The sequence below is a fragment of the Ictalurus punctatus genome, chromosome 27 (genome assembly GCF_001660625.3).
Source record: "Ictalurus punctatus breed USDA103 chromosome 27, Coco_2.0, whole genome shotgun sequence".
NCBI lineage: Eukaryota > Metazoa > Chordata > Actinopteri > Siluriformes > Ictaluridae > Ictalurus > Ictalurus punctatus.
This window is the reverse complement of record NC_030442.2, coordinates 1,432,501-1,444,973: the sequence shown is the minus strand read 5'-3', so window position 1 is coordinate 1,444,973 and position 12,473 is coordinate 1,432,501. Positions and strand designations below refer to the sequence as shown.

General features: G+C 40.8%; 2 protein-coding genes across 3 annotated transcripts in view; one reads left to right on the top strand and one right to left on the bottom strand.

Annotated features, from left to right (window-relative positions):
* The window catches only part of tmem163b (transmembrane protein 163b), a 43,915-nt gene extending 34,738 nt beyond the window's left edge, over positions 1 to 9,177 (top strand). For both annotated transcript variants that reach the window (XM_017458520.3, XM_017458522.3), the window contains exons 6-8: positions 2,086 to 2,197; positions 3,983 to 4,124; positions 6,507 to 9,177. In XM_017458520.3, the coding sequence (XP_017314009.1) occupies positions 2,086 to 2,197; positions 3,983 to 4,124; positions 6,507 to 6,567 (315 nt within the window). In that variant the 3' untranslated portion in view covers positions 6,568 to 9,177. The remainder of the gene's footprint in view (positions 1 to 2,085; positions 2,198 to 3,982; positions 4,125 to 6,506) is intronic.
* A 2,157-nt stretch (positions 9,178 to 11,334) lies between these two features.
* The window catches only part of mgat5 (alpha-1,6-mannosylglycoprotein 6-beta-N-acetylglucosaminyltransferase), an 86,035-nt gene continuing 84,896 nt past the window's right edge, over positions 11,335 to 12,473 (bottom strand). Inside the window, exon 17 of the mRNA XM_053676490.1 lies at positions 11,335 to 12,473. This exon is cut by the window's right edge and continues 1,571 nt beyond it. The gene's annotated coding sequence lies outside the window, so the exon portion shown is untranslated.

The window sequence follows — 12,473 nt, the reverse complement described above, 5'->3', positions numbered from 1 at the left end:
CCAGCTATGTGATGTTCTTTGCAGTGATAGATGAGATAACAGGGGGCCAGACAACAGATGGTGGTCCTTTTCCTTCTCTGATGTAACCTGCATTACTTAGGATATATATATAAGTTGTGCTGTTATAATGGGGTGTTTGGTCTAAAGAAGCAGAATTTTGCATGCATATTGTGGAGCTTACCACATCGGCGAGCTTAGAGCATTTCTCCAGTGATGATGTTTGTCTTTTGAATTATTACTGATGTTGACACCTCTGCTGATCTCCCATTTGATTTTGTGATAGCCTGCTGATTAGAAACAGGGGTGAGAATTATTTCTGTAGTACATCCATGAGTTTTCTCAAACGTTTGACTTTCATTCAGTACTTTCCACTCACTACTTTTATTAATCTGCAGTGGCGCTTGAGAAGTTTCTCTATATCTGCATGGATGTGACCTAAAACATCATCAGGTTTTCACACAAGTCAAAAGGGTGGAAAAGATCACAGAACCATCTCTAAAGAGTTTGGACTCCACCCATCCACAGTCAGACAGATTGTGTAGAAATGGAGGAAATTCAAGACCAGTGTTCCCCTCCTCAGGAGCGGAGACCAACAAAGATCTCTCCAAGAGCAAGACGTGTAATAGTCCACGAGGTCACAAAGGAACCCAGGGGAACTTCTAACCATCTAAAGGCCTCTCTCACATTGTCTAATGTTAATGTTCATGAGTCCACCATCAGGAGAACACTGAACAACAACGGTGTGCATGGCAGGGTTACAAGGAGAAAACCACCGCTCTCCAAAAACAACACTGTTGTCCGTCTGCATCTGTGAAACATGGTGGTGGTGGTATCATGGTTTGAGCCTGTTTTGTTGCATCTGGGCCACGTCTCATTTGTTTAATTGGGTTTTCTTTATCTAATTTTGATTCGTCACTTGTGTGAAAATCTGATGATGTTTTAGATCACACTTATGCAGAAAGATAGGAAATTCTATAGCGTTCACAAACTTTAAAGCACCGCTGTATTTCTTTACGGTAAGCCATACGGTAGTTATTTTTGACAGATTTAAGCACAATATTAAAATTCCAAACAAGTCTAGCGAATGTCAACACACATTTGCTCATATTTATTTGTCCATTTCTACATTTGTGTTGTAGAGCAGCATCTTGCACAGATCACAGGAAGCCACCTGATAACTACAGGTACCTGTTGGCTAGCTAGCAAGTTGTTTATCAGAGTTTTTAGCGTGCTAGCTAACGTTTGAAAGATGAAGCTTGTCTTTAGTTTCGGTTGCTCAGCGAAAAGGCGCACTAATTTATCAACTGTGACTCGCGCTTTTACTTAAACAAAAGAGTTCCTCAGTGAACCAAAGGCATCATTCTAGTGCTATACATGTGAGGTCTGGAAAACAGCACTGAACAATTCTGTATTATGGCAATATGGATTAATGCATCCACACGTTCCTCTCTCTCTCTCTCTCTCTCTCTCTCTCTCTCTCTCTCTCTCTCTCTCTCTCTCTCTCTCTCTCTCTCTCTCTCGGACCACTGGGAAAATACAGGAGGTGTTATTTGAAAATTCAGATCAGGACTCTGTGGACAGCAGGTCCTCTACTGATCTAGATTGAGGGTCTCGTCAGTATTGTAAGAGGGATAAATGAGACTCGAGTGTGTGGATCGGTATTTTTCTTACCTGGTTGCATCCGAAATCACCGCCACTGGGGTTTTATTTTTAGATTACTTTTCCTTGGCACCAATAAAGAGTTTTCTGATCCTGCAGATTCATCACACTGTTGGGGCGGTGGCTATATTGACATATATTGCATGTTTATGCGTGTGTGAGAGAGAGAGAGAGAGAGGGAGAGAGAGAAAGTGCTGTGTTCCAATAACCGTAACCTTGCAGCGCTGCAGTATTTCTTGCCTACAAGGCTGGCATGCAGTATTAATGATTTGCCTAAGACTAAGAATGCAGCTTTTTCCCCCATTGCTCATGTTTCACCATTCTCTCTCTCGCTCTGTCGCTCTGTCGCTCTCACACCCTCTCCACCCTTCTGTCAACATCCATCTGTGCAACTCATCTCTCTCTTCCACTCTTCCTCTCTCGCAGGATGACTTCCTCTACAGCGTGTCGGTGCTCAGCGGCCTGGTGTGCTCAATTCTGGCTGTGCTAAAGTGCATGCTGGGTAAAGTGCTGACCAGCAGGGCACTCATCACTGACGGTATGTTGTAATTACTGCGTCATTTCCATCTGCGCTTCTAGCCCCTCCCATTTCTCTCTTGTACGAAACACACGGTGTAAAGGAATAAGAGATGGATTAAAGATTTTTTTTAAAAAGCCAAAAAAATAAATAAAAATGTGTCATGCTTGAAAAAGTAGCCGTTATAACGTGGATAAATTGTGGCCTTGAAGAGATGAATGTACTCAGCTGCAATACTTGAATATGCTGTGTGGTATTTAAACAATGTTCGATTGGTATGAAGAGGCCTAATGCGTGCCTAATTCCCCACACCATTACACCACCAACACCACCACCAGCTTGAACTACTGACACAAGACAGGTCCAAGATGCCACGTTGCAGCAGTCATTGAGATTCATCAGATTAGGTAATGATTTTTCCAGCTCGGTGAATCTGTCCCCACTGTAGCCTCAGATTCCTGTTCTTGGCCGACAGGAGTGAAACCCGATCTGGTCTTCTGCTGCTGTAGCCCATCTGCCCTTTAATTACAGCTCTCGACTTGTATCTGCATGATTTTATGCATTGCTCCACTGGCACGTAATTGGCCGAATGAATAACTGCATGAATGTGCAGGTGTACTGATGTTCCTCGTAAAGTGGCCACTGAGTGTATATTTGTGCTACAGTCGAGGCTAACACTGATTATATCAACTGTAAAACAAATCTAGGCTCTTCCAGTAACTGCTTCACCAAACAAGTGCCTTGCCTACTCCGTTCCCGTTACAGAGGGCTCCGAGATCTGAGAGTGGATGATGAGCAAGTCCTTAAAAACAAAGATTACAGGCTTGATGGAATATTAGTTTTTGCCAATAGTTCCTTTATTTAATTGCCCAAACTTACACTGTAAGGAGTATATGTATTGTATCTTACGCAATAATCGATTGAACAGAGTCCACCTGTGTGTAATTAAAGTGTCATATGATCTCTATAAACAGTCCCCTCTGAAAGTATTGGAACAGCAAAAAATAAATAAATAAATAAATAAAATCCCAACTCCATCTCCGTGGATAGCTGACATGCACTGCCGAGTCATCAGGGAAAGTCGATTAGGGCATGCCCGAGGCAGTATTGTAATGCGGAGTATGCTACTAAAATGTGTACTTCAGAATTGTGTACATGCAGTGTAAACATACGCAGGAGTTCTCCAGACTGTTCAGAGTTTTAACCTTCCGTGTTAACCCGCTCGACACAATATGGCAGAATGCGACGCTCTTTTTTAAGTTCAAGCAACTATGGTTGAACAGACACTCTGCAACGACAGTTAGAGCAAACACAGACTCGCAAACCTGCACAAGCTGACAAGCGTGCACCTAAATTCAGCAGCAGAGTGTGAAATGTAACACCTGCGCTGAGAAATCTCCTCCTAACACAGTCTATCATTGCACACCTTTTACTGCGTCTATATGACAAGTCCTTCCTTAGAATTAGTTCCAAACGGGAGGAAATAAAAGACAGAATAAGACTTTAAATAATAAAATGTATTATACCACAGTGCTGTTGAATTCTGATTGGTCAGACGGTGTTGATTGAGTTTCTATAACAGCAGTTCTGCCTGCAAGAACTGCATGCATACACTTTATAAGCTAAGACTAATAATAAACACTTGTACTTTTCTACTGAAGGCTAGAAATAGATATAATCCAAAAGTTTCCCAAACCTGATTACTGAATGCAGTGTTAAACATGATCTTATGACATCCAGGTTGTAATCAGACTTCGTGATAGACCACCGACGATAATACTGCGCTGTTTGTTTGTTTATCTGCAGGCTTTAACTCATTGGTGGGCGGAGTTATGGGTTTCTCCATCCTCATCAGTGCTGAAGTGTTTAAGCACAACCCGAAGGTTTGGTATTTGGACGGCGCCATTGGTGTACTGATTGGACTCATCATCCTGGCTTATGGCGTCAAGTGAGATTTTTGAGCATACTTACAGTCCCAAATGCAAAACATGCACTAGAAATGTGAGAGTTATCTGCTTTGAGTATAAAGTTTATTTCTTTTAATAGAATACTATCAGACATTATGACAATTATTAAATAACTCAACCCTGCCGAACACGACGTTTGGGATGAACTGGAATGCCGACTGCACCCCAGGCGTCTTGGCCCAACATCAGTGCCTGATCTCACTAATGCTCTTGTGGCTGAAGAGAAAAATCCCCACAGCCACGCTCCAGAATCTAGTGGAAAGCCTTCCCAGATGAGTGGAGGTTATGATAACAAAGCAGCATTGGTTTTAACTGAGAGCTAGCTTGACTTTCCTCACAACATTTACATTTACGCAATCTGGCAGATGCCCTTATATAGAGCAACTTACATTTATCTCATTTATACAACTGAGCAGTTGAGAGTTAAGGGCCTTGCTCAAGGGCTCATGACCTTCTGATCAGAAGTCCAGAGTCTTAAAATGATGATGATGATGATGATGATGATTATTATTATTATTATTATTATTGTTATTGTTATTGTTATTATTATTTTACAAAGTAGTTGTTTGAGCAGGACTATTTAAGAAAAAATAATCCCACTCAAGCCTGCTCCTGAAGGAATTTTAACCAATCCTGCCCATTAACAGTAGTTTTCTGACCAATCCTAAGAGCCTCCAAAGGAATTCTAACCAATTTCACTGGCTCCCAAAAGAATTATGACCAATCCCACCCACTCGCAAAGGAATTCTGACCAATCCTGCCTGCTCCTGAAGCAACCCTACGCAATCTCACCTGCTCCAGAAGTAACTGTGACGAATCCTTACCCCGCTCATGAAGGAATTCTGACTAATTCCGCCCACTCCCGAAGGAATTCTGACCAATTCCACCAACTCCCGAAGGAATTCTAACCAATTCTGCCAACTCCTTAAGGAATTCAGCTCACTCCCGAAGGAATTCTGACCAATTCCACCAACTCCCGAAGGAATTCTGACCAATTCTGCCAACTCCCGAAGGAACTCTGACCAATTCTGCCAACTCCCGAAGGAATTCTGACCAATTCTGCGAACTCCCGAAGGAATTCTGACCAATTCCGCCAACTCCTGAAGGAATACCACTCACTCCCGAAGGAATTCTGACCAATTCTGCCAACTCCCGGAGGAATTCTGACCAATTCCGCCAACTCCCGAAGGAATTCTGACCAATTCCGCCAACTCCCGAAGGAATTCTGACCAATTCCGCCAACTCCCGAAGGAATTCTGACCAATTCCGCGAACTCCCGAAGGAATTCTGACCAATTCCGCCAACTCCCGAAGGAATTCTGACCAATTCCGCCAACTCCCGAAGGAACTCTGACCAATTCTGCCAACTCCCGAAGGAATTCTGACCAATTCCGCCAACTCCCGAAGGAATTCCACTCACCCCCGAAGGAATTCTGACCAATTCCGCCAACTCCTGAAGGAATTCCGCCCACTACCAAAGAAATTCTGATCAGTCGCATCAACTCCCAAAGAAATTCTGATCAACCCTGCCTGCAACTGACAGAATTATGACCAATTCCATCCACTCCCACAGAAAGTTTGGCCAAATTAGTCCTTAGTTCTATTTCCCAAAATACTAATAAAGTAGTAATTCAAGCTAAAGTGGCCAAAGCATTTACCCAAGATGAATGAATGGTACAAGCATGCAATGCTCCCACATATTATTGAGTATTCACTTACATTTATGGCATTTGGCAGCCATGCTTATCCAGAGCAACTTACAATGATCTCATTTATACAACTGAGCATTTTGCTCAAGGGCCCAGCAGTGGCAGCTTGGTAGTTCTGGGATTTGAACTCACGACATTCCAATCAGTAGTCCGACATGTTAACCACTGAGCCACCACAATCACCTCTTTTTGTCCCACAAGTAAAATCCACCTGCTCTGCGATTTGTTTTGTTGGGTCCTGGTGGATCCCAGTCTTGATCCTGCACACCACTAATACAAAGTCAAGGTTTCAAATGACTTCAGATGCAGTTTGACTCAAACCATGTGCAGCAGTTCCCATTGATAACCCATTGAGCCAGTCTTTTCAGAAAGCCCACGTATATCTACGATAGGAAATGGCAGGTGGAACGGAACATTTTCTATGCTTTATTGTGTTTGTTCTGGCAGACAAACATATCATATTACAAGACCAAATTAAAAGTTAACACTGTAAATAAACCGAGTTACCACTGATTGATTAGTAACACAAATAAAAAGTATTGATTTGCCTTTATTTGGCATCCATGCATATGCAATTGTCAAGTCAGTATACATCAGGTTACAGCATGTTTTTTGGGTATGTCGCTGTCAGTCATATGTCTGCCTCTTCCCTCAGGCTCCTGATCGACATGGTCCCTCGAGTGAGACAGACCAGACACTACGAGCGCTTCGAGTAGGATCAACAGCGCACAGTGGAGACTGGACTCGATCTGCATACACCCACACACACTTTGAAGAGACTCTCGCAAGGAAGGGAAACACTCACCTACGCACAAACACTCCCATACATATAACAAATACACACACATACAGAATGCACAGTGAGTCACAGCAACCTCTCATCCTCGCCAATATAACCCCTGCTCTTTGAAGACTCTCTGAGGAAGACAAGGATGAAGTAGAACAAGAACAGGAACAAACCTCCTGAAGATATGAAACTGGGTCAAGGAAGCGTTCTTCATGGGCGTGTTCACGTGGTGCAAAGCCACTGCAGCTGATCTCGATAACGTTTAAAAAGGACACCGCCTGTCTTAACAATACCGAGCTACTGAGTGTGTGTACATGTGTATTTATCATTCGTCAAGATGACAACGCAATGAAAATGCACCTGCTCTTATACACTCATTACCTGTGGCTGGGAGTATCAGAGACTGGAGTGTCTGGAGAGAAATGAAAAGAAGAAGAAGAAGAGCGAAAGAGAAAGAGAGATGGTACCTCGGACACAAAACTATATTTAGCATTCATTCATCTTCCGCAGCATCCGTGTGTGCTCCTCGAGCGACAAACGACGAAGCAGCTGCCACGCCGTTATCGTAACTCGAATCCCGCCTCATCTGGACATTTTTCTTCCTTAAATGTGATTACAGGGTGTGGATTCCTTCGCCATATGGACGTCTACCTCTTTACAAGCCCGCCAACTGCAAGATAATCACATCCTGCAGCTTGTACACTGAAAACGGACAGATACGATCGAGTATCCAAAGTAGAATAGAAAAACGTTCTACAGGTACAAGAAGCACACTCGTACACAGCCGGAACATCCGAGAGCTTGAACATCGCAGAGAGATTAGCACAACGTTATTAAATCTTAACAGTGTACATAACACGCTCATGTAGTTACGACGACATTGTTCTGAAGGTCAGCGTTTTCATTTTCAATGGTTATGTATAATTATAAAATGTTTATTGTAGATCTAATGGTAGTATAGTGAACATTGGAATTTGATCAATATGCTAAGTGACTAATGTAAATGATCTTGTTTAGCTATGATAATTCGCCGATGTTAGGTGACGTGGCTGGCGTACACGTTAGAATGGTGCCGTCATGTGTTACACTCGATTATTTCGAAGTATTGTTCGTTTACATAAATATTTATATGAATGGGAGTGTGTACGGTGATTAGCACAACTCTGCTTACAGCTCTGGTTTCACGTTCCAAAGTCGACAGTTCAGTGAAACGTCGTCGGTACCTTACTGTGTGATGTGGAAATTAGCCAGGTGTTCTGAGAAAACGTGTTACTAGTGAATAAATTGCTGGTCAAGTCACAAAGGTACAAACGTATGATTGTACATATTTCCCTACAGTATATTTGTTTCGTTTCATGAGTATTAACCCCTCGAATGAACCCTCGTGATCGGACTTACTTTCCTCTCATAACAAGGCAAGGGTGAATCAGGGGCATAAACTGTTTTTTGGAAGTACTTTAGGGTATCCACTTTTTCATTAATAAGCAGAAAACCCTTCGGGTTGTTTTTCCCCCCTCACAATCTTCACTTTCTTTCTGGTTTCCCAGACGTTTTATTAAGAGTAGCCTTCGCTTTTCCATTCCGAAATCACAGCTAGTTCTGGCTAGTCTAGCTAGCATTAGGCTTGTGTAATTTATGTAACACTCACTCTCACACGCTTTTACTTACTTAAAATCATCAAATCACCTCATAAACGCTAATTCCAGCAAGTCTCACTTACTTACGTAGCACTGCCATTTCACGGTCCTTTTTATTTGTATTATTTATTAATGTTAATTCACTCACACCTCATGAATGCTAATTCGAGCTAGTCTAGTTAGAGGCTAGTGTTCAGCTAATGTAATATTTTTCATCACACAAGGTTTAAACAGTTAATAACATTATTTTATTTATTTAGTTCTAGCTAGGAACTAGCATTACACTTATGTGACTTTCGTAACACTGACATGTCATGGTGCTTTTAGAGATTTATTAAGCGTAACGTCCTTGTATCAATTCACTTTCACGCTTGATCACGTCACCTCATGAACATCTATTCTAGCTCGTTAGAGACTAGCACTCGGCGTATGTAACTTATAAAACACTCGTTTCACACTTCTTTCAGAGGGAAATGTAGGATTTTCTTCTTCTTCTTTTCAATTTGCCTTTACTTTTTCCATCCTCAATCGTCATTAAAAATCCCTCATTAAACACTAATTCTCATTAAAGCTAGTCTACAGGTTAGTTTTAGTGTTATGTCGCTTATCTCACATTTCCTGGTCCTTTTAGAGACTCATTGAGCGAAGTATAATTAAACCTCCCTAAGAATGCTACTTCTAGCTAGTCTAGCTAGGAGCTAGCTTTTGGCTCATGTAGATTATGTATCATCAAATCTCCTCATGAATGCTAATTCTAGCTAGCTACATTCTACTGTACATCAAGCTGAACTCTTTCAAGCTGACCACACAGTCTGAAATCACATCAAACTTAGAGTCTGGTAAACTACACTACAACGCCAGTGGGTGTTTTTTTTTTTTTTTTTTACTACAATTTATTTATATTTTAAATCTAGGACTGAAAAAACAAAACAAAATCCAGCCCAGGCTATTGTGTTATTTGTTAGCACATAAAGTGGTGTCGTTACTATAGCACACGTGAGGCCTTACCCTCGACCCTAGAGGATGGGAAGTTTTGAGGTGTTACCTGGTCATTTTTAGCCTTTTCAGACGTATATGTGGGAATTTTGTCCGGTATCTGAGCGTCACATGTAGCAAAGATAACGATATGTAGTGGAAATAGGCGCACTAGAGATAGCAGCTAGTAAATGTTTACGTGCAATAGAGTGAGTCGTGCATTTTTCTGGTAATACAGTAATGCGTTGGTTGCATTGCTCTTCGGTGTAAACCCTTTTTTGCAGATACATCCTGTGTGCACAAGCTGAAGAGGTTTTGACTCATTTCTGAAGATGTATATTTTCATATGAGTTTCCTGTGGTCCAACGCCGTGGAGTTCTTTTGCCAGGAACACGGACCTGCTCAAACGCACGGCCATGCTTCGTTTGCGCAACGTGCGGTTACACAAGACTCACACGAGTCCGAAGGCGTCTCCGCATGACTGCGATTCTCACCTGTGTGCGACAGATACTGGCAAGAGGCACCGAGATATATACATATTCACACACACACACACACACACACACACACACACACACACACACACACACACACACACACACACACTATATATGCTGCTTTAGAGTGCACATAGATATTATATTGAAATTTCTGTTGTCACAGAAAGAGTTTATTGAAAAATAAAGATATATCCAGCGTATTCATCAAAAAACAAACAAGAAAAGACTTCTTTTTTTTCTTTTTTTTCCTTAAATATATTATGTCCTCTAATCTTCTATCACTGTCATGACATGAAACACACAAAGCAGATGACTTGATGAAAAGGTTGACACGTGTGGGGGAGAGAAAAAAGAAAAAGAAAAGAAACAACAAAGCAAGGGGATTTAAAAAATAATAATAATAATAATAATAATAATAATAGCAGTAAACAGAACCTTGCATTTGCATCAATACTTTTGAGTAATTACTGAGCCCAAAGCATGTCTAATCTCATGAATTAAGTTGTAATGAATGACTGGCCTGTTCATCACAAGCGCACCTTTCACGCTCCGTCAACAACTGTAAACAAATACCAGAACGTATCGAAGGTTACATTTCCACCCAACACCAATTTTGGCAAAACCATCACGTTACTCTTCTTATTATTATTCTTCTACACTACACTCTCTCACTCTTTTTTTCTTTTTCGACATGGCTATCTGAAAGGCACGTCATGAACAGAACATAAAAACAGTAGCTTGGCTAAAGGTCGTCACGATTATATACAAACTGAGATCTCGGAGAACAGAACGCCAATTAAGTTCGAAAATACGCGAAGAAAGAAACCCGTCCGTATATATATACAAAATGTGCAAGTGCGTAAAAGTGACACACGAAAGCTAAAATGAGGTTCCTGCTGACTTGCTTGTTTTTCCTTTTCTTTTAAACGTAAAGTCTGAACTCAAGATGCAATGCTTGTCCACAACAGTGGCACTGAGGGGAAAACTATACTATATTTTGTGCGTGTGGGGTATATATATATATATATATATATATATATATATATACATACACACACACACCCGTATATATATATATATATATGTATATATGTATATATGTATATAAAATATATACAGACACACACACATATTATATATATATATATATATATATATATATATATATATATATATATATATATATATATATATATATATATAAATACACACACACACACACACACACACACACACACACATATATGCTGAAAAAAAGAGAGAGAAAAAATGTATATATAATTTTCTCTTTTTCTCAGCACCTTATAAGGGATGCTGCAAATGCTAACTATTTCGAATCATTCCAGTGTATTGTCAGCCATAATAATGAAATAAATATTAAAGACGACGATCTGACCGATTGTGCGGTTATAACTTTGTCCTCGACGTCATACGCGTTTTGTCCTGGACAAGCACATGCACACAAACACACTTTTAACTTATCATAAATAATATTTCCCTCTGTAAAGCAAAAAAAAAAGAAAGAAAGAAAGAAAAAGAAAATATAAACAAAAACACTCTATAAATAAAATAATTAAAAAAAAAAAAAAATCACATTATTTTGTATAAAAAATAAACGAACAAAAAAAACCCCCCTCATGAACAATTGTACAGTGTCGTCACATCTGGTTTTTTCAGTATACAGGCTAGCGTAGTGCACTTTCACTCAGGAAAGAAATATTTGACGCGTACAATTCTGCAGGCAAATGAAGAATCCAAGAGTGAAAGGGGGGGGGGGTGGGGTGTCAGGTGATTTTTTAGCATACAGTATTGTACATGAGTTTTGAGATGAGCTGCAGGAACTGAACCAACACATCTGTAATAGCTAATGTCATTTCCAAGTGATTTCAATATATGATATTGAAATTTTGGAGGACTTCATTCTGGGAGTGTGTAGCCTGTAGTGAGGATCAGAATGTGTTCTCGTTGTTTGCTAAAAGCAGGCCACAAAACAGCGAAGGCCAGGAAAATGACTGTGCATGTGCTGTTGTGGGTACGCTGCAACACATTTACTTCTATTTAAAATTCATATGTACACGTAAATGCAGCACAGGCAGTCTGAATAGAAAATCCTCCACACGCAGGGTTGAAGAGTTTCTGACCTTGGGTTTTGTTTGTTTTTTCTTTCCTCTGGCGCTTTAATAAAGTTCCTTCCTGGGAACGTTGGTCCCGCGATGAACAGGAGATAGGAGGGACGGAGAGGATTAAATAAAATAGAATAAAATCTAACAGTGCGACGCTGGAGTGTCTCCTACACACACACAGGGGGCAGTGACGAGTTCCGTATACCTGCGCGCCTCCTTCAAGTATTTCAGGCCATTTCGGAGAACAGTTCAGCACTTGTTCAGGCTGGCCTTTCTTTTGTATTTGTCCATACGCCCACCCCCCCCCCACCTCCCCTCCCCCCTTTTCACAATTGATCAGTCGCTCTGACATGTAAAGCCTTGTGAGAAACACAAGCTTCGGCTTTGAGCATGTGTGCAGTGTTTCCCCTTAATATCAGTCTGGCCTTTACAAAAGCTGAACAAACGCCACAGCACTCGCTGATGATATTTGTCACAGACACTTTGGACAAACTTAAACGTCAAGGTCTAGGACGGAGAATTAAAAACTATTAGCACGTACATGTTTATTCAGTAATTAGTGACTGTTCAAAACGGTGGTTGGTGTTCTAAAAAAATAAA